Here is a 26122-nt window from a genome sequence, read left to right as displayed (position 1 = left end):
CCAATCAGCTGCTGGGATTCCCTCGCCGGGCAGAACAAGTACGAACACAGGAAAGTACAAACAGTTCATGAACAACCCGAGCGGTAATAAAGGATGTTTGTGGTCTGAATCATGACTCAGAAAAAAAATCTCTGTCTACACTGCAAGAAATGTCAAAAAGTAAACAGTAAAATTAACTATTTTATGTATAGAGAAAAATATACATATACATTTAAATATTACGAATAAAAACATCTCTTATTGTCTTCAATTATAACTCGTATATACTGTATATAACATATAAAACCGTGAACTGTGAAAAGAATTGTTAGATAAAATACAAAAACAATCTTAAAGTCAACAATTTGTACGAGTACATACTTGAAAATATATAAGATCCCTATAATCCTATGTATCTTTAATAGAAAGTATTTCCATACTTAATGAAATATTAAATTTGACCTATTGTATTCGTTATATTTCATTCTATATCTATAGAACCTGGTATAAGTCTAAAGGCTTAAGTATAGGTGTGTGTTTTTAGCTCTGTTTGTCATTTTTTACAGTGCACTTTGACACAGTTTGTGAGCGTCTCTGTGTGTGAGTATTAATGAGGCTGTGGGAAAATCACAGATCACGCAGACTTATCTTCTTTCGCAATCTCGTGTTGAATAAGTTGTTGAGTCAGAGTCTAAGTGTTTCAGGGAAGGAGGGGCAGAAGGGAAACCACGTCGCCGAGCCTCCTCCAGTAACTTGTGGTCAATCATTCATTCTCCTTCACAGAGAACCTGGGATATTAAAGCTGGTTTCCTATATTTGTACATGTAATAAAAGCGTATATACTGTAATACTGCTCTGTACTTTCACATTTTACTACTTTTTACAAGCTGCGTGTGGGGGTTTTCTTTTGAAGTAGCAACTTCCACTTCCATTTATATAAGTAGATGTTGGGAACATTTACAGTCAATAATTAATTTAATATAATCAACCTATTCAAAGTTAATGATACAATCAGCCATAGTCCTACAACCTGACTGGACTACACACAGCATGACAACTTGTTTGTTGCTTTGTGTCTCTTAGTGATTGTGTTGCTGTGTGTGTCTTTGTGGTTGTTGGGCGGCTCCATGGCAACGTAGTGTGACTTTCTGTCTCCTTTTCTAGTCCCTAGAGGAAATGTTGAGTATCTTCATGCTGAGGTCTACAACTAGGTGACCCCTGTGTTCATCCATTCATCTCTTCATCCATTCATCCATTCATCCATTCATCCGTATAGGGTCTTTCTATTCGCCCACTAAAAAGACTGAAATCTCCAGGTGCTCCTGTTCCCTCCCACGGTCCAAAGACATGCAGCTCACTTGTTGCAAAACTTTTAGTTGGATTTAAGAACTTTTCCTCTTCCTGTCTGCTTTCGGTAACTTCAGCTGCAAGAGGTCAAGCACAAACTTTCCAGAGTTGTGTCCATGTCAAGACAAATAGTCGGTAAAACCCCAACGGCCTCTGAGCCGAACTCTTTCCTGAGAGACAGAGGAAGAAAGGGACGAGTGGATAGCCCCCATCATTTCCTCAGCCAGTTCCAGCCTACAGGAGGCGCTACAGAGTCCTTCTGACAACTTGCTTTTTTCTTAATTAAATAGTATTCATATGCAATACATCCCCGATTTAAACATTTATATGTTTTTATGTTGTCGCTTGTTTTTACGATTCCCAGTTTTCATGTTGTTGTGTGTTTATCGAAAAGTCAAAGACACTCTTCCACTTAGACGGAAAATAAAGTTCTATTCTGTTCTATACTGTTGTATTTTTACTTGTGTGTTCTAAACTCTTCTCTTGAGTTTTTCACGTTTTCTTCCTCAGACCCTGAAACGGCTTCTCGTCTCCACAGTGACTCAAACTGTGACGGCGTTTACCGACATCTCTGCGTTTCTCACATTAGCCCGTGTCGTGGTTGTACAGAGAGGGGCCTCGTTCACGCAACACCTGTGGACTGAGAACCCCGGAACGTGTCTTCCCAGCACCGACGCTGCCTGCTTTACGGTAACGCCTGACACATGCAGCAAGTCACCAGAAAGGAAAGAGAAGGTTCTGCTTTGCCTCGGCTCTGTGACTTCCTGCCTGTGTCACCACACACACGCCTTCGGTTCACACACATAACAGATAAGCCTCTCTGTGGCCTTACACCTAGAAAATAAAAGCTCTCTCTCCTGCGCTGCGGTTTAGTGGTTTGAACCTTAGTTCATTCTTAGGCAGCAGGTCTGAGTTTCATGTGAACCAGAAAGACGAAACAAAAACTGTTCAGCAGAAATAAAACTTAGATGGTCGACTGAGTAATGTTTGCTGTGGGAAACATCTCAACCTCTCTGATGAATAATTCAACAGTTTTCAGTTGTGAGTTCTGAGAGAAGAAGAAAAACCTTTGTGGTTATTTTTCACGATTGTCTCCTTTTGTTTCTACTAAAAGCCCAATTTACTCTCATTCACAATAGAAACTCTGTCATTTAGAGCCTCGGCCCAACAGTCTAATTACACACAATCAGAGATCAGAATTATTTTCAACAAGATACTTTAATTATTACATTGAAAATTGGTGAAAATGAGACAAAATGACCCATTTTACATTTAGACAGAAGAAAAATCAGACTTGTTTCTTGACTCATCCTTCCCCTAAGTTTCTAGAAAACGTGTTTTGGATTAATCGTGCTGACGAACCAACAAACCAAAAACAAACCGACTTCTGGGAACTTACAACTGTTGCTTTGCTAAATATGTTGCATCAGTATTTGTCCATTTTCAATTCATGACTTTTGATAAAAGTTGTCACATAACTGCATCATCTGTTATCTTGCTCATCAAAGATCATTTGAATCTCTCCATCGTTATTGCACACAAATACAGTAATTTCACATTTTCTTCAACATTTTCTTTAAAGATTTTTAAGACCATAGGAAGGGAAATCATCATTAAATAAAAGTAATGAAGAAAAATATCCTGAGTCAGAACCAGAAGCATTTTTATTAAAAACACATAAAAACTAAAGTCCCAAGGTGAATCTGAACCTAAAGACTGATGTAGACGTGACAGGTGGAGCTGGACCAGACCAAGACTTTAATCTGGAAACAATATGACAGCAGCACAGCGATGAATCAGAAAGAACGGAGCAGAAATGAAGAAAAGTTAAAGATTCGTTATTGACTTGGACACTTTCAACATGGCAGACTCCAGAGCATGTAAATGTGTCAATTTTCTTATCTACTGCCACTATTGTAAACGACCAATCAGAGCTCCCTGGAAACGTGTCTAGTGTAAGAACTGATGGAAAGACATTTGGTGAGAGGTGTGATGGTCACATGGCAGTGAGAGGTAGAATAAATGACGGCTTGTCAGGTGAGAGACTCTCGTTCTCTTTCAGGCACGTTCACATTCATTTTTCATCCAGTTGTTTCTTTTTTGTCACACTTGGACCAAAGTCGGAATAACACAGAGAAAAGTTTATTTAGTTTGTACCACAATGCCACACAACTTTGCACAGACAATCTTTCCCCTTGTGTGTGTGTTTGTATAAAATAACTCGGAAACATATGAACACTTTATCACCAAACCTGGAGGGAATATTATATTATATATTATAAATAACCTTTCTTGGCTGATTGGATAAAGGTCAAAGGTTAAATGTCATTTTTACAAGATAGTGGTCAAATAAAAGATCTATGGTTTGTATTGATGAGAAAATTATTCCCTATCATGTGATCAGTGACATCAGAAAAGGATGTCATGCATAGTTAAAAAAATCATTTATATAAAAAAAATATTTACTGGCACTTGGTCTCTATAAAGTCAGAACGTTACATCATATAGTTTATAACTGGTTAAGTTTTGCAGCCAATAAAATTAGAGATACAATCTCTAGTTTTATCTACATTAACCAATCGTTGTTCATTGTAACGCCATGATGACATTATTGCGAAATGGCATCATTTCAATACTTAAAAATTGTAGCGGGGTTAAATACAGTCTGATGGTTTTTACTGTAAAAAAGTTACAGGAAATGACGATAGCACCTGAGGTTGTCAGTTAAAGATAATGAGGACGGAGCAGCTTGTGGTTATCAATCACAAGGAAAGCGTTTTTATATAAAAATAATCATTTACCATTAAGCAGTGGAACTTTACCCTCGATGACAAGTGGTTTAAACTGGCTACAAAACTCCTCATCACACCCTGAATCTTTTCATTTCAAAATACAAAAAATGTTAACCCATCATTTCACATTATGTCAAACTGGCCCAAAATCTACTAAATACATTTAAAAGGCACATTTTGATTCATGAAAAACAAACTGTAGATTTACAGCAGGTTTTGGTTTCCTCTTGTCATTGGACATTTTCACCAGCAGGGGCCGCAAGGTTTCTCTGGATCAGAGCTGCACTCATTGAACTGAGATCTAAAAACCAGAGGCAGAAGAAACAAAGTCAAGATACAGTGTGAGAAAAGAAAAGAAAACATGTGATCACCTTGTCTCCTGCACACAAGCTCCACGTCCTCTGTCCTAAATCTGTTTAATTTATTAAATACACTGAAGTATTGGACCTGCTGGCTGATTCATCCCTTTGAATTTAGTCTTAACCTGTTGTTTATGTCTAATTTTCGTGTTTTTCTTGTTGGATCATGTTTGAACTGCTTTAATGTGAAGCACTTTGTGTAGTTTTGTGTTTATTATTATTATCACTATTACTTACTCAGTCATTTCTGTACAGCTGTATGTAATTCCTGCACCCAGCTCTCTCTGTAAATCCTGCAAAGATGTATTCATACAGTTCGACCTGAAGTTAAATGAAACAGAAAACAGGGTCAGTTTTCACAGTATCAGTTCAAGTCCGTCTGCGTGTTTGTGTTCTAACTAATATAATTATTACATCAAGAATAAACAAAAAACTAGTCTTAGTCTTACAAAGCCTTCTTCCGTGAGACCAGAACGATCTTCAGGCTTCTCACTCTAGGGGACTTGAACCTTTTGAGTTCGATGCTTCCAAAGGTACTGACAGCAAAAACATAAAAGGACAATTTAGAGGATAAGAAACTTTAAGAATTCAAAATAATATACAACATGTCTGATGTAGTTTGACTTGTGATCCAGCAGAGAGCGCTCACTATCCTCTTGACCTTCCAGGATTTCATTTTGGGTTCTAAAACACCGGAGGAGCAGAGTTTTACCTCTCGGGGTCGAACGGCTTCTCGATGGATCCGTCTAGCACCGCTGTGACGTCACCACAGGCCACATCTGCAAACTACACACATGACCAACACGCTAAAATCACCGTCCTGTAGTCGGATGCCGCCGCCAACCGATATCAGTCTACATGCATAATGTGAAAACACAACCTCCTGGGATGTGGACATTGGATTTGGCTGCAACACTGTTTACCCCTTAGTCTGAAACACCTCACCCACCCCTCCTTCATAGTGGTGAGTAGATGATGAGTGCATTTTCATTTTTGGGTGAACTATCCCTTTTAAGATCTGTAGGACAACCCCCCCCCTCGATGTTTAAAAAGCAGTGTAAGGTCAGATTATTCTCACGTCATCTGTTTGGCCGCTGTGCGACTGCTAATGTGAGTCTGTCAGGCTCCTGTGGCTGTGTGGGTTTCTGCTGCTCGCTCAGGAGAGAGCTCTGCAATGTGGCTCCATGGAGACCGACACAAAGCCCCATTGATGGGAGAGATTCACCTCATGTTGCACACGTGTAGTTCAGACTGTGGGTGAACTCCTGTCGGTAACTTACAGCAGCCGAGGCTCTTCTCCAGAACGAGCCGACGGGGTTGTTCTCGCATTTCCTCCGGCAGAACCTCTTGAACGTTTCTACAAAACACAGACGTTCAAATCTTTATTGGTGTCTGTGTTGCTTGTAGAACAGAGACGTCGCATACAGGGGGATATATTATGAAAATTCCACTTTTGTAGTGCTTCTACACGTTAATTTGGGTATCTGGCATGTCTACCGTCCCAAAAACTCTGGAAAAAACCCACTCCCACGATTTGTTGTGGTTCCTCTATTTCAGAAAGGGTATGCTAGAGTGCGTCGAATGGGATTACGACCGAAATAGACATCATAGTCGCACGTAGTACACTCCCCCATAGCTCTATGCACTCCCCCACCACCACTCGACGTTTTATCAACCTGGGCCAATATAACTACAGCGCATATCACTTATGTAGCTGAAGTATGTAGCACACACACCAACACACACACACACACACACAAACACACACACACACACACACACACACACACACACACACACAAACACACCAACATACACCAACACACACACACACACACACACACACACACACACACACACACACACACACACACACACACAAAGGAGGGTCACCGCTTTTTGCCTAAATGGTGAAAAAAAACAACCTCTAATGCTGCTAAAATAGGAGAAATTTCAGAAGGTTCTCACCGCTGCTGCCCTCCTCCCCGCACCATGACAGATCGTCCAGGACAGATCCCAGCAACGTCTTCTCCAGGGTGAGGAAACATCCGCGCTTCTTAGTGAAATCCTGGACCAGGTCTTTAGTTTTGCTCCAGAACATCATCTAAACCCCCAAAAAAGAAGAATATTAACATCCAACGGTGAAACAGATTATTCTTCATTATGAAAGAAGACGTCTGCTCAGACTGGGTGAGGTGAGGATGGATGTTTACTCTGTTGCATGCCGGTTTGAAGGGGGCTGCGGCGATGAGAGGGTCGTAGGCTTCCATGGGAACGTTACAAGGGTCCTTGCCTACGTAGGCTTGTTGGAACACAGACCATAAGTTTTCACAGTCGTACCTGAAAATGAAATGACAGCGCCTTTGGCTCAGGGACGTGGGTCAAGAGTACGACCTCACCTTCTGTTTCAGTGCATCATATGTGTAACTAGGACTCCGCATGTCCAGGGAACACTTGCAGAAGAAATCAATTATTGATAGAAGTAACCCTCAGGATGTTATAGACAAAGTTGAAGACTCAGACCCGACTCAGAGAGATGCAGTGTCAGTGGCACAAATAGGAAATCTGAAACTGTGCAGAGAGTTACATTGAGTTCCTCTATTTATTTCTAAGGTATATTAACATTTATATTTAGGTATTGATTGTCTTCCACTAATTGAAGTTTGAAAAGTTTGTGTTTATCTTACCTGGTTTATCTGCAATGAAGAGTTTATAGTCGATGTCATGAGATGAAATACATTTTCTTTATTATTGTTCGTGTGTATGGTTTGTATAAGTTTGTATGATTTACTTAAATACTTATATAATAGTTATTGTCATGCAGCGCTCACAGAAACTGTGATTGTCACAGACAGTGCACTGCCCCCCCCCCCCCCCCACTGACTGCTGCAGTGAAATATTACTTCAAATCACCATGTCCCTGCAAATGGAAAAAGAAATACACCTGTTTGGTGTAGGTCACCTAAGGAAATATGTGTTTGTCTGATGATAGTAAGAATAAGAATAAGACGAATTATCATAATTCCTATTCTTATTCGTATAATTATTATCTGTATTATTATTATTAATAAAATATAATATAATAATATAACATATGTAGGAACCTAGATCATTAATTAAGTTGTTTACCTGGGCTCCTCATGTGTTAAACCATATATTGATCAGTTCATTCTGACACTTCACTTGTTTTTCCACATGATATTAAAAGTAAAAACTGAAGCACTCACCCTGGGAACAGCTCACACCTGCGGATGAAAGTTCTTTTGAGTGGGAGTGTCAGCACCACAGCCACGGTGATGATGACGCCGAGCAGGACGCCGATGACGCCTAGAATCACACATGTTCTCCGGCTGCACATCGTGGGCTCCAGAAGCTCCGCAGATCCGCTGCAGGTTTGTTTACAAGTGAACTTTGTTCGTGCTCGCTCGTCTATTTTATCGAGAGACCCCGTGTGCGTCCGTGCGCGGACACCTTGCAACATTGGCACAACTCCACGCTTCTTCGGAGGGTGAGGAGGTGGAGGGTGTGTTGTGATGTCGTTGAAATTTATCATGAGATTTGAAATAATGAGTTTCTCAGACCGGAGTTGCCATAGAGCTTTAATTATTAGCTCTGCAGAGGGTTACACAGCCAGCAGCATGGCTCAGAGTGCAACCACTAGAAGTTAAAAAGGAAGGTTTTTATACAATGTGATAAACAGGAAACAAAACAGGAAGTAGACACCGATTGCGGTCTGACATCACTGTGACAAAAAGACGAATCAAATCCAGCACACAGTTGCACAAGTTAGGTCAACAGGATGTGGAAGACATTGATGTTGTATCAGCTAAGTGCACAGAAAACAGTCAAACCAGTAGTAAGACATTCTTCACAATAGTAAGACATTGATCAGTGAAATTGTCAATTACACTCCTCCCTTTTTATCATATAAAACTATGACCACTAAGGAAAAACAATCAAGAAACATCACAACAAACATCAATAACAAACATCAAATCATAGAAGAATATTGACGAGTCTTGACCACGTGCACTTTGCATTCGTACAGGGTCACATCCACCATGGAGGCATTCTAGAACAAAAGATGCATGGCGATGAGGACACAATAGGTAACTGCTGCTGTTTCTGTGCAAAGAAAAATATACATTCCTGTAATTGAGCAAGCATATACAAAGAAAACTGGAAGGTGTCGGAGGAAATCAGGTTACACAACATCATCATCATTATCACACAAGTCTGTTGACGGACGTGGAGAGGACAACACTTCAAAGAGAATCTCATAAGGTGAGAGATTAGACCTGGTTCGTTTTCTCATCCACATTCACATCAGCACCAGAGAGAGGAACCTTATCCATGTGAGACCTGTGTCTTCAAAATAAAATATAAGACATTAATATTTAAAACATTTGTATTCAATCATAACTTTAATTGGTTAAAGTTACCTCGGGGCACCACCCTTCAAAGGAAGGGAAAAGATAGTAAATTTATTGATTAAGATCCGTCTCATTTCGATCTAGTTCAATTAGAAATCTCAATATTTACTATTAAAGATTATATAATGAACAGTGAAGGTCATGGAGTTCTTGACAGTGTAGCGTTTGGCAAAGTTCACTTATGCAACATTAATGAAAGAACATTTTTGAAAGAAAAACATTTGTTATGAATATAATAAAGTATAAAACAAATTACTAACATGTATTAACTAAACAAAGATGTGTATGTGAGTGTGTGTGTGTGCCTATGTAAATCAGGGTGTCTCAAAATGGTGGCTTGGCCAAAGTGCACACCTTCCCTAGCATGCTTTCATCACATCTTGATGTTGGGGAGGAGATAAGTAGGTGTAGAGATATGCGTGTGTCTGTTAAGATGTTAAATCAGAGAAGGCAAAAGTCAGACTGAAATGCAAAGAAAGCCTGTGAAGAGCATTACAAGCTAACCTTACTTTCGAATGACTTATAAACACAATATCACATCACATATCAAACTTATAAACACCACACAGAATCAAATAAACAGTTTTGCTTAGCCTCGTATAATTATTAAGCCCAGTATGTTACCGAGGAAAAGGGAAAAGGAAGTTGTAATTCAGTTCGCAGTTCTGTGAAGCCTCTGGTTGGTTGTAAGGTTCTGCATCCGCGGTTCTGTTGAGCTGTGGGACTCCGTTGGTCGTTGAATCTTACCTGCAGGACATCGAGTCACTGCTAGGAGTTTGGTAGAGGTTGAGATGCGATGAGGTTTCCTTAGTGAGATGAGCTGGAAGCTGCAACGTTGAACTCCTCTTGTTTGATGGGAAGAGAAGAAGAGCTGGAGAAATCAGGTTTCTCCTCTCGCCGATTCAGGAGGAGAAGCTGGCTGCCTGCCACATTAGTAGGATTGTGGAATGAGAGCGAGGAGGGGCAGAAGTCCCCTTATATTGGCTCGTCTGGAAAAAAGGACCTGCGGCACCCTGGGAGATTGAGTTAGGCAGTGAGATTAACCTTCTGCTGATGACAGCTCTATGAAGTCCATCATCAGATGTCCAATAGGTCATACAGGCGGTGGGTGTGCTGCCTGGCTGGTTACAGCCACTGGCCTGCCAACATTGTGTGTGCCGCAGATTACCCATGCCTGACGGTATTTTTGAGCAAAGGAGGAAAAACCTTTCGTAAACCAATGTTCTGTGATCATACGTAACATGCCCATTTAAGCTGTATGATCTTTACGGTGATCTAACTTAAGACAATGGGGGAAGAAATATTTTTGGCAAACAGGGTTTGATGTCAGGAACATACCACAAACCAGTTCAGAACATAGCACCAGAGGTCTTCCATAGGGAGATATCAGGAGGAGTAACAGTGGACTGTACTGCAGAGAGAGAGGAGGACATCTCAATACATACTGCCTGGGTATGAAAAACAGGAAGTGACACGTCAGATGTGAGTGTGACAGCCTGTTTTTTGAAAGAGAAAGTTTATATTTTGTCAAAGGGCATCAAAATCATGAGTTACACCGAATGCATATCTGGAGTCAGTGTAGACTGTGAGTGTTTTAGCAGTAGCCAATTTGCATACTTCCGTGCTGTTCACACACAAAACAGATAAGTCTGTTTTGTGTGTGAATGGAACTTTTGCTTTATAGATAAAATCTGTCTCTTCTGCTCTGGTGGTTTAGTGGTTTGGTGTGTTTACATGAACCTGAATTCATTCTCAGGCAGCAGGTCTGAGTTTCATGTGAACCAGAAAGATGAAACAAAAGGCAGAAATAAAACTTAGACGGTCGACTCAGTAACGTTTGCTGTGGGAAAGATCTCAACCTCTCTGATGAATAATTCAACAGTTTTTAGTTGTGTTGTCTGAGAGAAGAAGAAAAACCTTTGTGGTTATTTTTCATTATTGTCTCTTTTTGTTTCTGCTAAAAGCCCAATTTACTCTCATTCACAATAGAAACTCTGTCATTTGGAGCACAAACCTCAGCTCAACAGTCAAATTACACAAAATCAGAGGTCAGATTTATTTCCATCAAGATTTATTAATTATTCTGTTGGAAATTGGTGAAATGACACAAAATGACCCATTTCACATTTAGACAGAAGAAAAATCTAAATTCTTTCTTGATTCATCCTTCCCCCAAGTTTCTAGAAAAACGATTTTTTGATGAATCTTGTTCACGAACAACAAACCAAAAACAAAGTGACTTCTGGGAACTTACAAGTGTTGCTTTGCTAAATGAAGACAAAAATCCTGAGTCAGAACCAGAAGCGTTTTATTAAAAATACATAAAAACTAAAGTCACAAGGTGAATCTGAACCTAAAGACTGATGTAGACGTGACAGGTGGAGCTGGACCAGACCAAGACTTTAATCTGGAAACAATATGACAGCAGCACAGCGATGAATCAGAAAGAACGGAGCAGAAATGAAGAAAAGTTAAAGATTCGTTATTGACAGTGAAATCTGACTCGGACACTTTCAACATGGCAGACTTAAGGTCTTGTTCAGTTTGAACGACCAATCAGAGCTGCTCAGAAACTTGTAAGAAACCAGTGTTGTCTGATGGAAGGACATTTGGTGAGAGGTGTGATGGTCACATGGCAGGGAGAGGTAGAATAAATGACGGCTTGTCAGGTGAGAGACTCTCGTTCTCTTTCAGGCACGTTCACATTCATTTTTCATGCAGTTGTTTCACACTTTGACCAAAGTCGGAATAACACAGAAAAAAGTTTATTTAGTTTGTACCACAATGCCACACAACTTTGCACAGACAATCTTTCCCCTTGTGTGTGTGTTTGTACAAAATAACTCGGAAACATATGAACACTTTATCACCAAACCTGGAGGGAATATTATATTATATATTATAAATAACCTTTCTTGGCTGATTGGATAAAGGTCAAAGGTTAAATGTCATTTTTACAAGATAGTGGTCAAATAAAAGATCTATGGTTTGTATTGATGAGAAAATTATTCCCTATCAAGTGATCAGTGACATCAGAAAAGGATGTCATGCATAGTTAAAAAAATCATTTATATAAGAAAATCATTTACTGTCACTTGGTCTCTAAAAAGTCAGAAAATTACGTCATATAGTTTATTACTGGTTAAGTTTTGCAGCCAATAAGATTAGAGATACAATCTCTAGTTTTATCTACATTAACCAATCGTTGTTCATTTTAACGCCATGATGACATTATTGAGAAATTGCATCATTACAATAATAAAAAAAACGTTAGCGGGGGTAAATACATTCTGATGGTTTTTACTATAAAACAGTTAAAGGAAATGACGATAGCACCTGAGGTTGTCAGTTAAAGATTATGAGGACAGGGCAGCTTGTGGTTATCAATCACAAGGAAAGCGTTATATAAAAACATTAATTTACCATTAAGCAGTGGTACTTTACCCTCGATGACAAGTCGTTTAAACTGGCTACAAAACTCCTCATCACACCCTGAATCGTTTCATTTCAAAATACAAAAAGTTTTAACACATTATTTCACATTATGTCAAACTGGCCCAAAATCTACTAAATACATTTATAAGGCACATTTTGATTCACGAAATACAAACTGTAGATTTACAGCAGGTTTTTGTTTCCTCTTGTCATTGGACATTTTCACCAGCAGGGGCCGCAAGTCTCTGGAGCAGAGCTGCACTCATTGAACTGAGATCTAAAAACAAGAGGCAGAAGAAACAAAGTCAAGATACAGTGTGAGAAAAGAAAAGAAAACATGTGATCACCTAGTCTCCTGCACACAAGCTCCACGTCCTCTGTCCTAAATCTGTTTAATTTATTAAATACACTGAAGTATTTGACCTGCTGTCTGATTTATCCCTTTGAATTTAGTCTTAACCTGTTGTTTATGTCTAATTTTCGTGTTTTTCTTGTTGGATCATGTTTGAACTGCTTTAATGTGAAGAACTTTGTGTTGTTTTATATTATCAATATTACTTACTTATCCATCTCTGTACAGCTGTATGTAATTCCCGCACCCAGCTCTTTCTGTAAATCCTTCAAAGATGGATTCATACAGTTCGACCTGAAGATAAATGAAACAGAAAACAGGGTCAGTTTTCAAAGTATCAGTTCAAGTCCGTATAATATAATTATTACATCAAGAATAAACAAAAAACTAGTCTTAGTCTTACACAGCCTTCTTCCCTGAGAACAGAACGATCTTCAGGCTTCTCACTCTAGGGGACTTGAACCTTTTGAGTTCGATGCTGCCAAAGATACTGACAGCAAAAAACAAAAGAGCACAATTTAGAGGAGGAGAAAATTTAAGAATTCAAAATATTATACAGAATGTCTGATGTAGTTTGACTTGTGATCCAGCAGAGAGCGCTCACTATCCTCTCGACCTTCCAGGATTTCATTTTTTCGGTTCTAAAACTTGATTTTTAGGAAAAAATCAAAACACGGGACGAGCAGAGTTTTACCTCTCGGGGTCGAACGGCGTCTCGATGGATCCGTCCAGCACCGCTGTGACGTCACCACAGGCCACATCTGCAAACTACACACACGACCAACACGTTAAAATCCTTGTCCTGTAGTCGGATGCCGCCACCAACCGATATCAGTCTACATGCACATTTTTTCCAGACTCATTAGAGGTCACTCTGAATACACAACCTCGCTGGATTTGGATATTGGATTTGTCTGAAACACTATTTACCCCTGAGACTGAAACCCCTCCATCGTAGTGGTGAGTAGATAATGAGTGCATTTTCATTTTCGGGTGAACTATCCCTTTTAAGATCTGTAGGACAACCCCCCCCCCCCCCCCCCTCGATGTTTAAAAAGCTGTGTAAGGTCAGATTATTCTCACGTCATCTGTTCGGCCGCTGTGCGACTGCTAATGTGAGTCTGTCAGGGCTCCTGTGACTGTGTGGGTTTCTGCTGCTCGCTCAGGAGAGAGCTCCGCAATGTGGCTCCATGGTGACAGACACAAAGCCCCATTGATGGGAGAGATTCACCTCATGTTGCACACGTGTAGTTCAGACTGTGGGTGAACTCCTGTTGGTAACTTACAGCAGCCGAGGCTCTTCTCCAGAACGAGTCGACGGGGTTGTTCTCGCATTTCCTCCAATCGGGGCAGCCGCTCGTGAACGTTTCTACAAAAACACAGACGTTCAAATCTTTATTGGTGTCAGTGTCGCTGGTAAAACTCAGGAAATCACAAAAAAATCACAAAAAAAACAAATTTAATGGTAAAACCTTTTTGCATGAAAGGAGCTGAATGAAACGTGTTTTGTACGTTTACTAATCTGAGCTTCACCCGCCCTTCCACAGATTGTGTCCGATGAAACCAATCGAAAACAGCAGCATTTCCCTTCACGTCCTGTTTATCCTGTTGTATTGAAAGTGGCTGCAATTTCACTAGAGGGCAGTCACGAGTATATCCTCGATGAATTGGGGTGAATGGAGTTAAGTGGCTAAAAGAGTTATTTACACCTTCTACTGGACAAAAGGCAAAACTTCTATAACCAGCTCTTTAGGTGTGGATCTAACATAATGGAACTATATGTTTTGTTTTTACCACTTATATGGAAAACACAAAGAAAATGGTGGTAGGACAGAATTTCTTTCTTTGAATGTGTGTCGTACCGTGAAATTATTACAAATGTAGTTACATTAAAACTTCCTGTGAGATATTTACTTTAAAAAGGTTTCTGTTGCAGGGCCCCTTAATCAATCATACATATCAAAAACTTGACGTGACTTGGCACGCTTTAAAATTATGTGAAAGTTACTGTAGTCATCGCAAATAACACCTCTGGCCTCAGACAGATGTCAATGTTAATAACCATGTTCTTAAGTAGCACACACACACACACACACACACAAAGGAGGTGCAATGTGTTTTTCCTAAATGGTGAAAAAACCCACATCTAATGCTGTTAAATAGGAGAAATTTACAAAGATTTATACATTTTCTTTCTAAAAACCTAAAGTGAACAGTTGTGAGTTTTTCAGAAGGTTCTCACCGCTGCTGCCCTCCTCCCCACACCATGTCAGAGCCCTCAGGACAGATCCCAGCAACGTCTTCTCCAGGGTGAGGAAACATTCGCGCTTCTTATTGAAATGCTGGACCAGGTTTTTAGTTTTGCTCCAGAACATCATCTAAACCCCCGAAAAAGAAGAATATTTACATCCAATGATGAAACAGATTATTCTTCATTATGAAAGAAGACGTCTGCTCAGACTGGGTGAGGTGAGGATGGATGTTTACTCTGTTGCATGCTGGTTTGAAGGGGGCTGCGGCGATGAGAGGATCGTAGGCTTCCATGGGAACGTTACAAGGGTCCTTGCCTACGTAGGCTTGTTGGAACACAGACCATAAGTTTTCACAGTCGTACCTGAAAATGAAATGACAGCGCCTTTGCTCAGGGATGTGGGTCAAGAGTACGACCTCACCTTCTGTTTCAGTGCATCATATGTGTAACTAGGACTCTGCATGTCCAGGGAACACTTGCAGAAGAAATCAATTATTGATAGAAGTAACCCTCAGGATGTTATAAAGATGAAGACTCAAGCTCAGCCTGGAACTCGATCAGTCCCAACTCAGAGAGGATATCTGAAACTGTGCAGAGATTTACATTGAGCTCTTTAATTTTGTTTATGGTACATTAACATTTATATTTAGGTATTGATTGTCTTCCACTAATTGAAGTTAGAAAAGTTTGTGATAATCTTACCTGGTTTATCTGCAATGAAGAGTTTATAGTCAATGTCATGAGATGAAATTAATTTTCTTTGATATTGTTCACGTGTATGGTTTGTATAAGTTTGTATTATTTACTTAAATACTCGTTATTTAAGACAACTTTGCAAAAAGGAAAGTAAACGTATTGGAAGTTATTGTAATGCAGCGCTCACAGTAACTATGATTGTCACAGACAGTACACTGCCCCCCCCACTGACTGCTGCAGTGCAATATTACTTCAAATCACCATGTCCCTGCAAATGGAAAAACAAATAGACCTGTTTAGTGTAGGTCACCTAAGGAAATATGTTTGTCTGATAATAATAATAAGTATGAGACGAATTATCATAATTCTTATTCTTATTCGTATTATTATTATCTGTATTATTATTCTTAATAATATATAATATAATAATATAATATAAGTAGGACCTAGATCATTAAAGGGGACATATTATGCTCATTTCACCACAGTTGATATGGCTCCTTGGGGTCTTAATGAAATGTCTGTAACATTTTTTTTAAAAACCACAAGGTTCATTTAAAACAGCACCTTTTTACCCTGTCTAAAACAGCCTTCCTCAGATTGACCTGTTTTGAGTGCCGGGTACAATGCAGCCGGAGAGCGGGGGGGGTCCTGGAACACGTTCCGGTGCTATTTTCTAGCAAAGACAGACACACACAGAAGCTACGACTCGGGTTAGCCTCCGAGTGCAATGTTTCCTATTTATACCTGCTGCATGCACGGGGCGCCAGACACACACACACAAGCTACGACTCCGAGAGCATTGTTCCTCCACTCCGGACCCAAAATGGGATCTCTCCCCCCACCTCAGTCAGATGCTTCCCGCCTGGGGTTCCACATGCAATACTGCTGTAAATACGTTCACAAGCAGCCATTCCAGAAAGTGCTGCCACTTTAAACACAAACTAACAGCAAACTAGCATTAGCCCGCTGCTGCTAACTGTAGCGGGACACACACAGGGGCACACAGGCTGGAGATTTGTCAGAGATCGATAATGATCAATGATGAAAATGAGACATGGGGAACCCTGAGCCGGTGAGACGTGTCCTGCTCTCAGGTGTGTGAAGTCAGCGGGAGCATCGCCAGCCTCGCAGTGAGCCGCCCGGGTGCAGCCGGAGACCAACCCACCACCGAGCAGCCGGCTGCCACTGCCGCCGGCCGGTAAGCCGGGCACTGATTGCTATGAGGCTAACGCCACCTAGCTTACATGTCACCGTCAATTACCAAAACAAAACAACAGCTTTTCTAGTTGAAGACACCCACTGCGACACGAGACACGCACTGTCAACACTCCCCGGTCCGTGGGGGGATCAGTCAGGCGGCTGCTGCTAACCGTAAACAAACAGCGACAGGTCCACCAGAAAGGAGCCGCAGACATGGGTCCAGCAGCCCGACATCACCTAACCAGCCCGAGCTGAGGAGGGGGCTTTGGCATGTGACTTACCCCGACCGCAGGCTCTGCGTCTTGGCCAGATCTCCGCTGCTTCCCGGGTGGGCTGCCACATGCAATACTGCTGTAAAAACATGCACAAGCAGCCATTTGAAGCAACTTTAAACACAAACTAACAGCAAGCTAGCGTTAGCTCCCTGCTGCTAACGTAAACAAACACCGACAAGTTTACCAGAGGCGAGCCGCTGACATGGAGCCAGCAGCCCGACATCACCTAACGAGCCCGAGCTGAGGAGGGGGCTTTGGCATGTGACTTACCCCGACCGCAGGCTCTGCTTCTCGGCCAGAACCCCCGCCTCTCACCCCGCTCACCGTCTGGTTAGCCTCCCCCCTCGACTAGCTTCCCAGCTAACACCCGCAGCCTCGAGCTGAGGAGGGTGCTGTGGCTCGTAACGTAACCCGGTCTCCTCCTCCACCAGATCTCCGCCTCCGGGGGGGGGCTATGCCATGTGGACAGACTGTGACGTCAATTCTGTTCGTATTCCCATTCGACGCACTCTATGGTATGGTTTCTTACATAGAGGAATCACAACAAATCGCAGGAGGTTTTTTTTTCCAGAGTTTTTGGGACGGTAGACATGCCAGATACCCACACTGACGTGTAGAAGCACTACAAAAGTGGATTTTTCATAATATGTCCCCTTTAATTAAGTTGTTAACCTGGGCTCCTCATGTGTTAAACCATATATTTATCAGTTCATTCTGACACTTCACTTGTTTTTTCACATGATATTAAAAGTAAAAAATGAGGCACTCACTTTTTGAAACCCTTACACCTGCGGATGAAAGTTCCTTTGAGTGGGAGTGTCAGCACCACAGCCACGGTGATGATGACGCCGACAACGCCTAGAATCACATATGTTCTCTGGCTGCACATCGTGGGTTCCAGAAGCTCCGCAGATCCGCTGCAGATTTGTTGACAAGTAAACTTTGTTTGTGCTCGCTCGTCTATTTTATGGAGACCCTCTTCAGAGGGGGAGGAGGTGGAGGGTGTGTTGTGATGTCGTTGAAATTATCAATATCATTCATAATGAGTTTCTCAGACCGGAGTTGCCATAGAGCTTTAATTATTAGCTCTGCAGAGGGTTACACAGCCAGCAGCATGGCTCAGAGTGCAACCACTAGAAGTTAAAAAGGAAGGTTTTTATACAATGTGATAAACAGGAAACAAAACAGGAAGTAGACACCGTTTGCGGTCTGACATCACTGTTACCAAAAATACGAATCAAATCAAGCACACAGTTGGACAAATTAGGTCAACAGGATGTGGAAGACATTGATGTTGTATCAGCTAAGTGCACAGAAAACAGTCAAACCAGTAGTAAGACATTCTTCACAATAGTAAGACATTGATCAGTGAAATTGTCAATTACACTCCTCCCTTTTTATCATATAAAAATATGACCACTAAGGAAAAACAATCAAGAAACATCACAACAAACATCAATAACAAACATCAAATCATAGAAGAATATTGACGAGTCTTGACCACGTGCACTTTGCGTTCGTAGGGTCACATCCACCATGGAGACATTCTAGAACAAAAGATGCATGGCGATGAGGACACAATAGGTAACTGCTGCTGTTTTTGTGCAAAGGAAAATATACATTCCTGTAATTGAGCAAGCATATACAAAGAAAACTGGAAGGTGTAGGAGGAAATCAGGTTACACAACATCATCATCATTATCACACAAGTCTGTTGACGGACGTGGAGAGGACTACACTGCAAAGAGAATCTCATAAGGTGAGAGATTAGACCTGGTTCGTTTTCTCATCCACATTTACATCAGCACCAGAGAGAGGAACCTTATCCATGTGAGACCTGTGTCTTCACAGCACTTTAAAAGCTTAGTTTTGAGCGTGCCGTTCTCTCGTTCCACAGCTCCACCACTGGCTTGGACACATGCAGTTTGTTTTGAGGCAGGAAAGGCTTCAACCCATTTTGACCACATGTCGACCATCACTAAGCAGTGAGATTAACCTTCTGATGGTGACAGCTCAATGAAGTCCATCATCAGATGTTCAAAAGGTCATACAGGCGGTGGGTGTGCTGCCTGGCTGGTTACAGCCACTGGCCTGCCAACATTGTGTGTGCCGCAGATTACCCATGTCTGACGGTATTTTTGAGCAAAGGAGGAGAAACCTTTCGTAAACCAATGTTCTGTGATCATAGATAACATCCCAATTTTAGATGTATGATCTTTACCGTGAGCTAACTTAAGATAATGGGAGATGAAATGTTTTTGACAAAGAGGGTTTGTTGTCAGGACCATACCACAAACCAGTTCAGAACATAGCACCAGAGGTCTTCCATAGGGAGATCTCAGGAGGAGTAACAGTGGACTGTACTGCAGAGAGAGAGGAGGACATCTCAATACATACTGCCTGGGTATGAAAAACAGGAAGTGACACGTCAGATGTGAGTGTGACAGCCTGTTTTTTGAAAGAGAAAGTTTATATTTTGTCAAAGGGCATCAAAATCATGAGTTACACCGAATGCATATCTGGAGTCAGTGTAGAGTAGACTGTGAGTGGTTTAGCAGTAGCCAATTTGCATACTTCGGTGCTGTGTTGGCTGAGAGGTGATGAGGAAGAGAAATCGAGAGGAAAACATCGTTATCTGAACAGAGAAACCAACACAGTTAGTACCAGAGACAAGGTCACGTGAAGAGGACCCATCTACATACAGAGTCAAGTCAGAGTTAGAAAGAGATTCTTCAGAAAGGTCAGGTCGTGGTGAACACTGGACAACACAGTTGTGTTCTTCCCTGTTGTCCCCAAAAAACAACAAAAACATTGGATAAGTCTACAACAGAACAATATTGGACACATGAGTATGTTCATGCTGAGGCTTTACGTCCAGGTGACCCCTGTCTCCATCCATCCATTCAGTCATTCATTCATCCATCCATCCTTATAGCACCTTTCTATCCGCCCACTCAAAAGACTGAAATCTCCAGGTGCTCCTGCTTCCTCCCACGGTCCAAAGACATGCAGCTCACTGTGAGCTCCGGCTGCGTGCATCTCCTGCTACAGGTCTCTCTGGTTGAGGGGGAGGTGCTAAAATATTTTTGAATGTTGAAGTCCCCCCTTTCGAGAGTTGTGCACGGAGAAATGTGTCATGCATCAGTGGATGAGAAGTCTATGAGGCACGATGTGTTCTTGAAGATAAACTACATATGTCATCAATGTCAGTCTCAGAGTCAGAAAGATGGGTGGTTAGGAAGCTGTTACCTCTTCCTGTCAGTGGAGGATCAGAAGGTGACTTAATTCCCAAAGACTTCGGGTCCCATCTTGGGAGTGAAGAGGGAGTTATCCGTACACTATTGGAGGAGTTAAACATATAGCTGGAGCCTAATAGCTTAGAAAGAGTAAACATACCCCTGCCCAACAGTCAAATAACTCACAATCAGAGATTAGAGCTCTTTTAATCAAGAACAATATGGTTTTTATTGATGAGAAAATGATTCCCTATCATGTGATCAGTGACGTCAGAAAATAATGTCATGTATAGTTAAAAAAAGCATTCAGATAAAAAAAATGTTTTTACTGGCACTTGGTTTCTATAACGTCGGCAATGACATCATATAGTTTATTACTGGTTACATTTTGCAACCAATAAGATTAGAGATACAATCTATACTTTTATTTACATTAACCAATCGTTCTTCATTGTATCGCCATTATGACATTATTGTGAAATGGCATCATTACAATAATGAAAACGTTACCCGGGGTAAATACAGTGCGAGCGCAGGCTGTGCATCATCCCTCTGATGGGTTCTACTATAAAAAAGTTACAGGAAATGACGATAGCACCTGAGGTTGTCAGTTAAAGATAATGAGGACGGAGCAGCTTGTGGTTATCAATCACAAGGAAAGCGTTATATAAAAACATTAATTTACCATTAAGCAGTGGTACTTTACCCTCGATGACAAGTCGTTTAAACTGGCTACAAAACTCCTCATCACACCCTGAATCTTTTCATTTCAAAATACAAAAAGTTTTAACACATCATTTCACATTATGTCAAACTGGCCCAAAATCTACTAAATACATTTATAAGGCACATTTTGATTCACGAAAAACAAACTAGATTTACAGCAGGTTTTTGTTTCCTCTTGTCATTGGACATTTTCACCAGCAGGGGCCGCATGTCTCTGGATCAGAGCTGCACTCATTGAACTGAGATCTAAAAACAAGAGACAGAAGAAACAAAGTCAAGATACAGTGTGAGAAAGGAAAAGAAAACATGTGATCACCTAGTCTCCTGCACACAAGCTCCACGTCCTCTGTCCTAAATCTGTTTAATTTATTAAATACACTGAAGTATTGGACCTGCTGGCTGATTCATCCCTTTGAATTTGGTCTTAACCTGTTGTTTATGTTCAATTTTCTTGTTTTTCTTGTTTAGTAATGTTTGAACTGCTTTAATGTGAAGCACTTTGTGTTATTTTGTGTTTATCATTATTATCACTATTACTTACTCAGTCATTTCTGTACAGTTGTATTTAATTCCCGCACCCAGCTCTCTCTGTAAATCCTTAAAAGATGGATTCGTACAGTTTGACCTGAAGATAAATGAAACAGAAAACAGGGTCAGTTTTCAAAGTATCAGTTCAAGTACATCTGAATATTTGTGTTCTAACTGATATAATTATTACATCAAGAATGAACAAAGAACTCATGTTGGTCTTACACTGTGTTCTCCTGTGAGACCAGAACGATCTTCAGGCTTCTCACTGTAGGGTACTTGAACCTTTTGAGTTCGATGCTGCCAAAGATACTGACAGCAAAAAACAAAAGAGCACAATTTAGAGGAGAGGAAACTTTAAAGAATTAAAAATATTATACAGAATGTCTGATTCTAAACCATGAATGAGTTGTGTTTCAGATTCATTCAAACTTGATTTTTGGAAAAGATGGTTTGACCTGCAAGAGTATTGAGATCTCGTTGCTGCCACTGTGCCAGACTTGAATAATATTGCTTCCATCTTAGATGTCAAAATGCTGCATGAACATTAAAGAAGAGGCGTGAACACGGGAGGAGCAGAGTTTTACCTCGTGGTGCTGAATGGCGTCTCGATGGATCCGTTTAGCACCGCGCTGACATCACCACAGGCCACATCTGCAAACTACACACACGACCAACACGTTAAAATCACCGTCCTGCAGTCGGAAGCCGCCGCCAACCGATATCAATCTACATGCAACTTTTTTCCAGATTCATTATCTGTACATCTTCACTGTGAATACACAACCTCCTTGGATTTGGATATTGGATTTTGGCTGTAACACTGTTTAACCCTGAGACTGAATTCCCTCCATCATAGTGGTGAGTAGATAATGAGGGAATTTTCATTTTTGGGTGAACTATCCCTTTTAAGATCTGTAGGACAACCCCCCCCCCCTCGATGTTTAAAAAGCAGTGTAAGGTCAGATTATTCTCACGTCATCTGTTCGGCCGCTGTGCGACTGCTAATGTGAGTCTGTCAGGGCTCCTGTGGCTGTGTGGGTTTCTGCTGCTCGCTCAGGAGAGAGCTCTGCAATGTGGCTCCATGGAGACAGACACAAAGCCCCATTGATGAGGGAACCGGGCCGAGCGACCTTTTTCTTGTCTCCTCTCCTTCATAACCACACGGGAGAGATTCACCTCATGTTGCACACGTGTAGTTAAGACTGTGGGTGAACTCCTGTCGGTAACTTACAGCAGCCGAGGCTCTTCTCCAGAACGAGCCGACGGGGTTGTTCTCGCAGTCCCCCCACCCGGGGCAGCCGCTCGTGAACGTTTCTACAAAAACACAGACGTTCAAATCTTTATTTGTGTTGCTGGTAGAACAGAGACGTTGCATTCTCACACTGAAACAGAAAAAAAGTTGTAAATGTTAAAACCTTTGTGCATGAAAGGAAATGAATGAAATGTGATTTGTACGTTTACTCTGAGATACTTCAGATGCTTCAGGATTATTCTTTCTGTCTGGCTGAAAGTTTGCTTGATGGTTAATCTGAGCTCAACCCGCCCTTCCACAGATTGTGTCTGTTAAAACCATTGAATACAGCAACATTTCCCAACACCTCTCAATAAACGCTTGCAGCTACGGGCAGCTCAGGACCCGTCTCTGAACGGCCCGTTCACTTGCTGTTTATCCTGTTGTACTGAGAGTGGCCGCAATTCCACTAGAGGGCAGTCATGAGCTCATCCTCAATGAATTGGAGTGAATGGAGTTAAATGACTAAAAGAGTTAGTTACATATGCTACTGGACAAAAGGCCCAACTTCTATATCCGGCTCTGTAGGCGTGTATCTAACATAATGAGTGTGTGTCGTACACTGCAATTATTACAAAAGAAGCTATAATAAAGCTTCATATGAGATATATACTTTAAAAAATAAAAAAACACCCTGAGCAGAACATGCAGGTTTCTGTTGCAGGGCCCCTTAAGCAACTGTACACATCAAAAACTTGACGTGACTTGGCACGCTTTAAAATGATGTGAAAGTAACTGTAGGCATCAGACAGATGTCAGTGTTATCACCATGTTCTTATGTAGCACACACACACACACACACACACACACACACACACACACACACACACACACACACACACACACACACACACACACACACACACACACACACACACACACACACACACACACACACACACACAAAGGAAGTGCAACATGTTTTGCGTAAATGGTGAAAAATACCACATCTAGATTTATCAATTGTCTTTCTAAAAACCGAGAATGAACAGTTGTGAGTTTTTCAGAGGGTTCTCACCGCTGCTGCCCTCCTTCCCGCACCATGTCAGATTGTCCAGGACAAATCCCAGCACCGTCTCCTCCAGGGTGAGGAAACATCCGCGCTTCTCAGTGAAATCCTGGACCAGGTCTTTTGTTTTGCTCCAGAACATCATCTAAACCCCCGAAAAAGAAGAATATTAACATCCAACGGTGAAACAGATTATTTTTCATTATGAAAGAAGACGTCTGCTCAGACTGGGTGAGGTGAGGATGGATGTTTACTCTGTTGCATGCCGGTTTGAAGGGGGCTGTGGCGATGAGAGGATCGTAGGCTTCCATGGGAACCTTACACGGGTCCTTGCCTACGTAGGCTTGTTGGAACACAGACCATAAGTTTTCACAGTCGTACCTGAGAATGAAATGACAGCGCTTTGGCTCAGGGACGTGGGTCAAGAATACGACCTCACATTCTGTTTTAGTGCATCATATGTGTAACTAGGACTCTGCATGTCCAGGGAACACTTGCAGAAGAAATCAGTTATTGATAGAAGTAACCGTCAGGATGTTATAGACAAAGTTGAAGACTCAGCCCCGACTCAGAGAGCTGCAGTGTCAGCATGGCACAAATAGGAAATCTGAAACTTTGCAGAGAGTTACATTGAGTTCTTGTATTTATCTTTAAGGTACATCAACATTTATATTTAGGTATTAATTGTCTTCCACTAATTGAAGTTAGAAAAGTTTGTGTCTGTTTATCTGCAATGAAGAGTGTATAGTCAAATATCATGAGATGAAATAAATTTTCTTTATTATTGTTCCTGTGTCTTGTTTGCATAAGTTTGTATGATTTACTTAAATACTCTTTATTTTGTCATATATTGCATGTTTGCTATCTCAGAGGTTTGACACATTGTTTTCTAAAAGAGTAGGTCACCTGAGGAAATATGTGTTTGTCTGGTGATAATTATAATAATTATAATAATAATTGTATTATTATTATTATTATTAGTAGTAGTAGTATTATAAGTAGGAACTAGATCATTACTTAAATAGTTTACCTTGGCTCCTCAGTATGTGTTAAACCATATATTTCACAGTTCATTCTTCCACATGATATACAAGGAAAATAAAATAGAAAATGAAACACTCACCCCTGGAACAGCTCACACCTGCTGATGAAAGTTCCTTTGAGTCGCTCTGGTTTGTGAGGGACTGTCACCATCACCACAGCCACGGTGACGCACAGCAGCAGGACGCCGGCGACGACGCCGAGAATCACCCATGTTCTCCGGCTGCGTCTCTTCACCGGAGGCGGGACGTCTCCGGGATCCAGTGACTCCAGAGAATCCATCGTGGGCTCCAGAAGCTCCGCAGATCCGCTGCAGGTTTGTTGACAAGTGAACTTCGCTCGTGCTCGCTCGTCTATTTATGGAGAGACCCCGTGCGCGTCCGTGCGCGGGCACGTGGCAACGTTGACACAGTTCCACGCGTCTTCGGAGGGTGAGGAGGTGGAGGGTGTGTTGTGATCAGTGGTTTGACTGTAACTGTGGTTGAACTAAGGCAGTTTACATCAGATTCAGATGGAAGTTGGCAGGTCGGTTGTTTATAGGCTTGTAACTCTCCATGTCAATTTTCATTCAAATCTGTCAAAGGTCACAGCAGGGAGTCAAGATTGAGCCCAATGCAAACAGTAAAGTCAATAGAACCTGTTGGACTTTATGTCAGTACGGTGGCTGTGAGCTGCCAAACACAACAATGATGATCGTGATTTGTTTTCTTATCTACTGTTTTGTTTTCTTTGCATCTGGTTTTCATATTTGCATTTTGCTGTTGTGTTTTCTTAAGTGTCATTGTGATATGTGGTGATACAATTTCATATTTCCCATTGTGTTTTCTTATTTGGCATTGTAGAATTTGCGGCTGCGTTTTATTATTTGAAATAGCATTGCTTTACTTGCTTTTGTTTTTCCATATTTGCCGTCGTGTTTTGGTTATTTGCACGTCAGGGCCACTGAACAGCCTTGAGGGGGGGAGACACACATTTCAATGCTGTGACTGAGCCGTTTCCTTCTGAGCTCAAAGGTTAGAACCCCATGTACACATGACACATGTTCTTCTACAGCAATGCTAATTATAACTACACTCACACACACACACACACACACACACACACATGCTGGAGAGAAAGGGACTCCAAAACAAAAGACATGTAATTTACTACAATCAACTTGTACT

At 41.3% G+C, this 26122-nt stretch overlaps 3 protein-coding genes across 3 annotated transcripts; all 3 read right to left on the bottom strand.

The window, feature by feature from the left end:
* Window positions 1–2972: 2972 nt before the first annotated feature.
* LOC128425478 (ADP-ribosyl cyclase/cyclic ADP-ribose hydrolase 1) lies at window positions 2973–8156 on the bottom strand. Its single transcript, XM_053412081.1, has 8 exons — window positions 7705–8156; window positions 6691–6817; window positions 6446–6581; window positions 5758–5834; window positions 5190–5263; window positions 4927–5013; window positions 4715–4798; window positions 2973–4419 (listed from the first exon to the last, which is right to left on the bottom strand). The coding sequence occupies exons 1-8, from the start codon at window positions 8028–8030 to the stop codon at window positions 4362–4364; spliced, it is 969 nt and encodes a 322-aa protein (XP_053268056.1). The 5' UTR covers window positions 8031–8156; the 3' UTR covers window positions 2973–4361.
* Window positions 8157–11201: 3045 nt separating this feature from the next.
* LOC128425481 (ADP-ribosyl cyclase/cyclic ADP-ribose hydrolase 1) lies at window positions 11202–18284 on the bottom strand. Its single transcript, XM_053412085.1, has 8 exons — window positions 17893–18284; window positions 15185–15311; window positions 14940–15075; window positions 13984–14066; window positions 13392–13465; window positions 13101–13187; window positions 12908–12991; window positions 11202–12622 (listed from the first exon to the last, which is right to left on the bottom strand). The coding sequence occupies exons 1-8, from the start codon at window positions 18009–18011 to the stop codon at window positions 12568–12570; spliced, it is 765 nt and encodes a 254-aa protein (XP_053268060.1). The 5' UTR covers window positions 18012–18284; the 3' UTR covers window positions 11202–12567.
* Window positions 18285–20559: 2275 nt separating this feature from the next.
* LOC128425480 (ADP-ribosyl cyclase/cyclic ADP-ribose hydrolase 1) lies at window positions 20560–25497 on the bottom strand. The gene is made up of 8 exons (XM_053412084.1): window positions 25039–25497; window positions 24170–24296; window positions 23925–24060; window positions 22847–22929; window positions 22200–22273; window positions 21838–21924; window positions 21626–21709; window positions 20560–21330 (listed from the first exon to the last, which is right to left on the bottom strand). Exons 1-8 carry the CDS (start codon window positions 25236–25238, stop codon window positions 21276–21278), a joined length of 846 nt encoding a protein of 281 aa, XP_053268059.1. The 5' UTR covers window positions 25239–25497; the 3' UTR covers window positions 20560–21275.
* Between the last annotated feature and the right edge of the window lie 625 nt (window positions 25498–26122).

This window comes from Pleuronectes platessa, chromosome 20, assembly GCF_947347685.1.
Source record: "Pleuronectes platessa chromosome 20, fPlePla1.1, whole genome shotgun sequence".
Taxonomy (NCBI): domain Eukaryota; kingdom Metazoa; phylum Chordata; class Actinopteri; order Pleuronectiformes; family Pleuronectidae; genus Pleuronectes; species Pleuronectes platessa.
Note: the sequence above shows the minus strand (reverse complement) of the source record. Positions and strands in the feature narration are given on the sequence as shown.

Excerpts from the sequence above, each read along its gene's own strand:
- LOC128425480 (XM_053412084.1), bottom strand. The coding sequence starts at position 25,238 with ATGGATTCTCTGGAGTCACTGGATCCCGGAGACGTCCCGCCTCCGGTG. Across the intron at positions 24,297-25,038 it reads AGGTGTGAGCTGTTCCAGGG|GTACGACTGTGAAAACTTAT; the intron begins GTGAGTGTTTCA and ends TTTCATTCTCAG. Across the intron at positions 22,930-23,924 it reads CGGGAAGGAGGGCAGCAGCG|AAACGTTCACGAGCGGCTGC; the intron begins GTGAGAACCCTC and ends GTGTTTTTGTAG.
- LOC128425481 (XM_053412085.1), bottom strand. The coding sequence starts at position 18,011 with ATGTGCAGCCAGAGAACATATGTGATTCTAGGCGTTGTCGGCGTCATC. Across the intron at positions 13,466-13,983 it reads GGAGAAGAGCCTCGGCTGCT|TTTGCAGATGTGGCCTGTGG; the intron begins GTAAGTTACCAA and ends TCGTGTGTGTAG. Across the intron at positions 12,623-12,907 it reads AGCTGTACAGAGATGGATAA|ATCTCAGTTCAATGAGTGCA; the intron begins GTAAGTAATATT and ends TCTTGTTTTTAG.
- LOC128425478 (XM_053412081.1), bottom strand. The coding sequence starts at position 8,030 with ATGATAAATTTCAACGACATCACAACACACCCTCCACCTCCTCACCCT. Across the intron at positions 5,835-6,445 it reads CGGGGAGGAGGGCAGCAGCG|AAACGTTCAAGAGGTTCTGC; the intron begins GTGAGAACCTTC and ends TGTGTTTTGTAG. Across the intron at positions 5,014-5,189 it reads AAGCCGTTCGACCCCGAGAG|TACCTTTGGAAGCATCGAAC; the intron begins GTAAAACTCTGC and ends TTTTGCTGTCAG.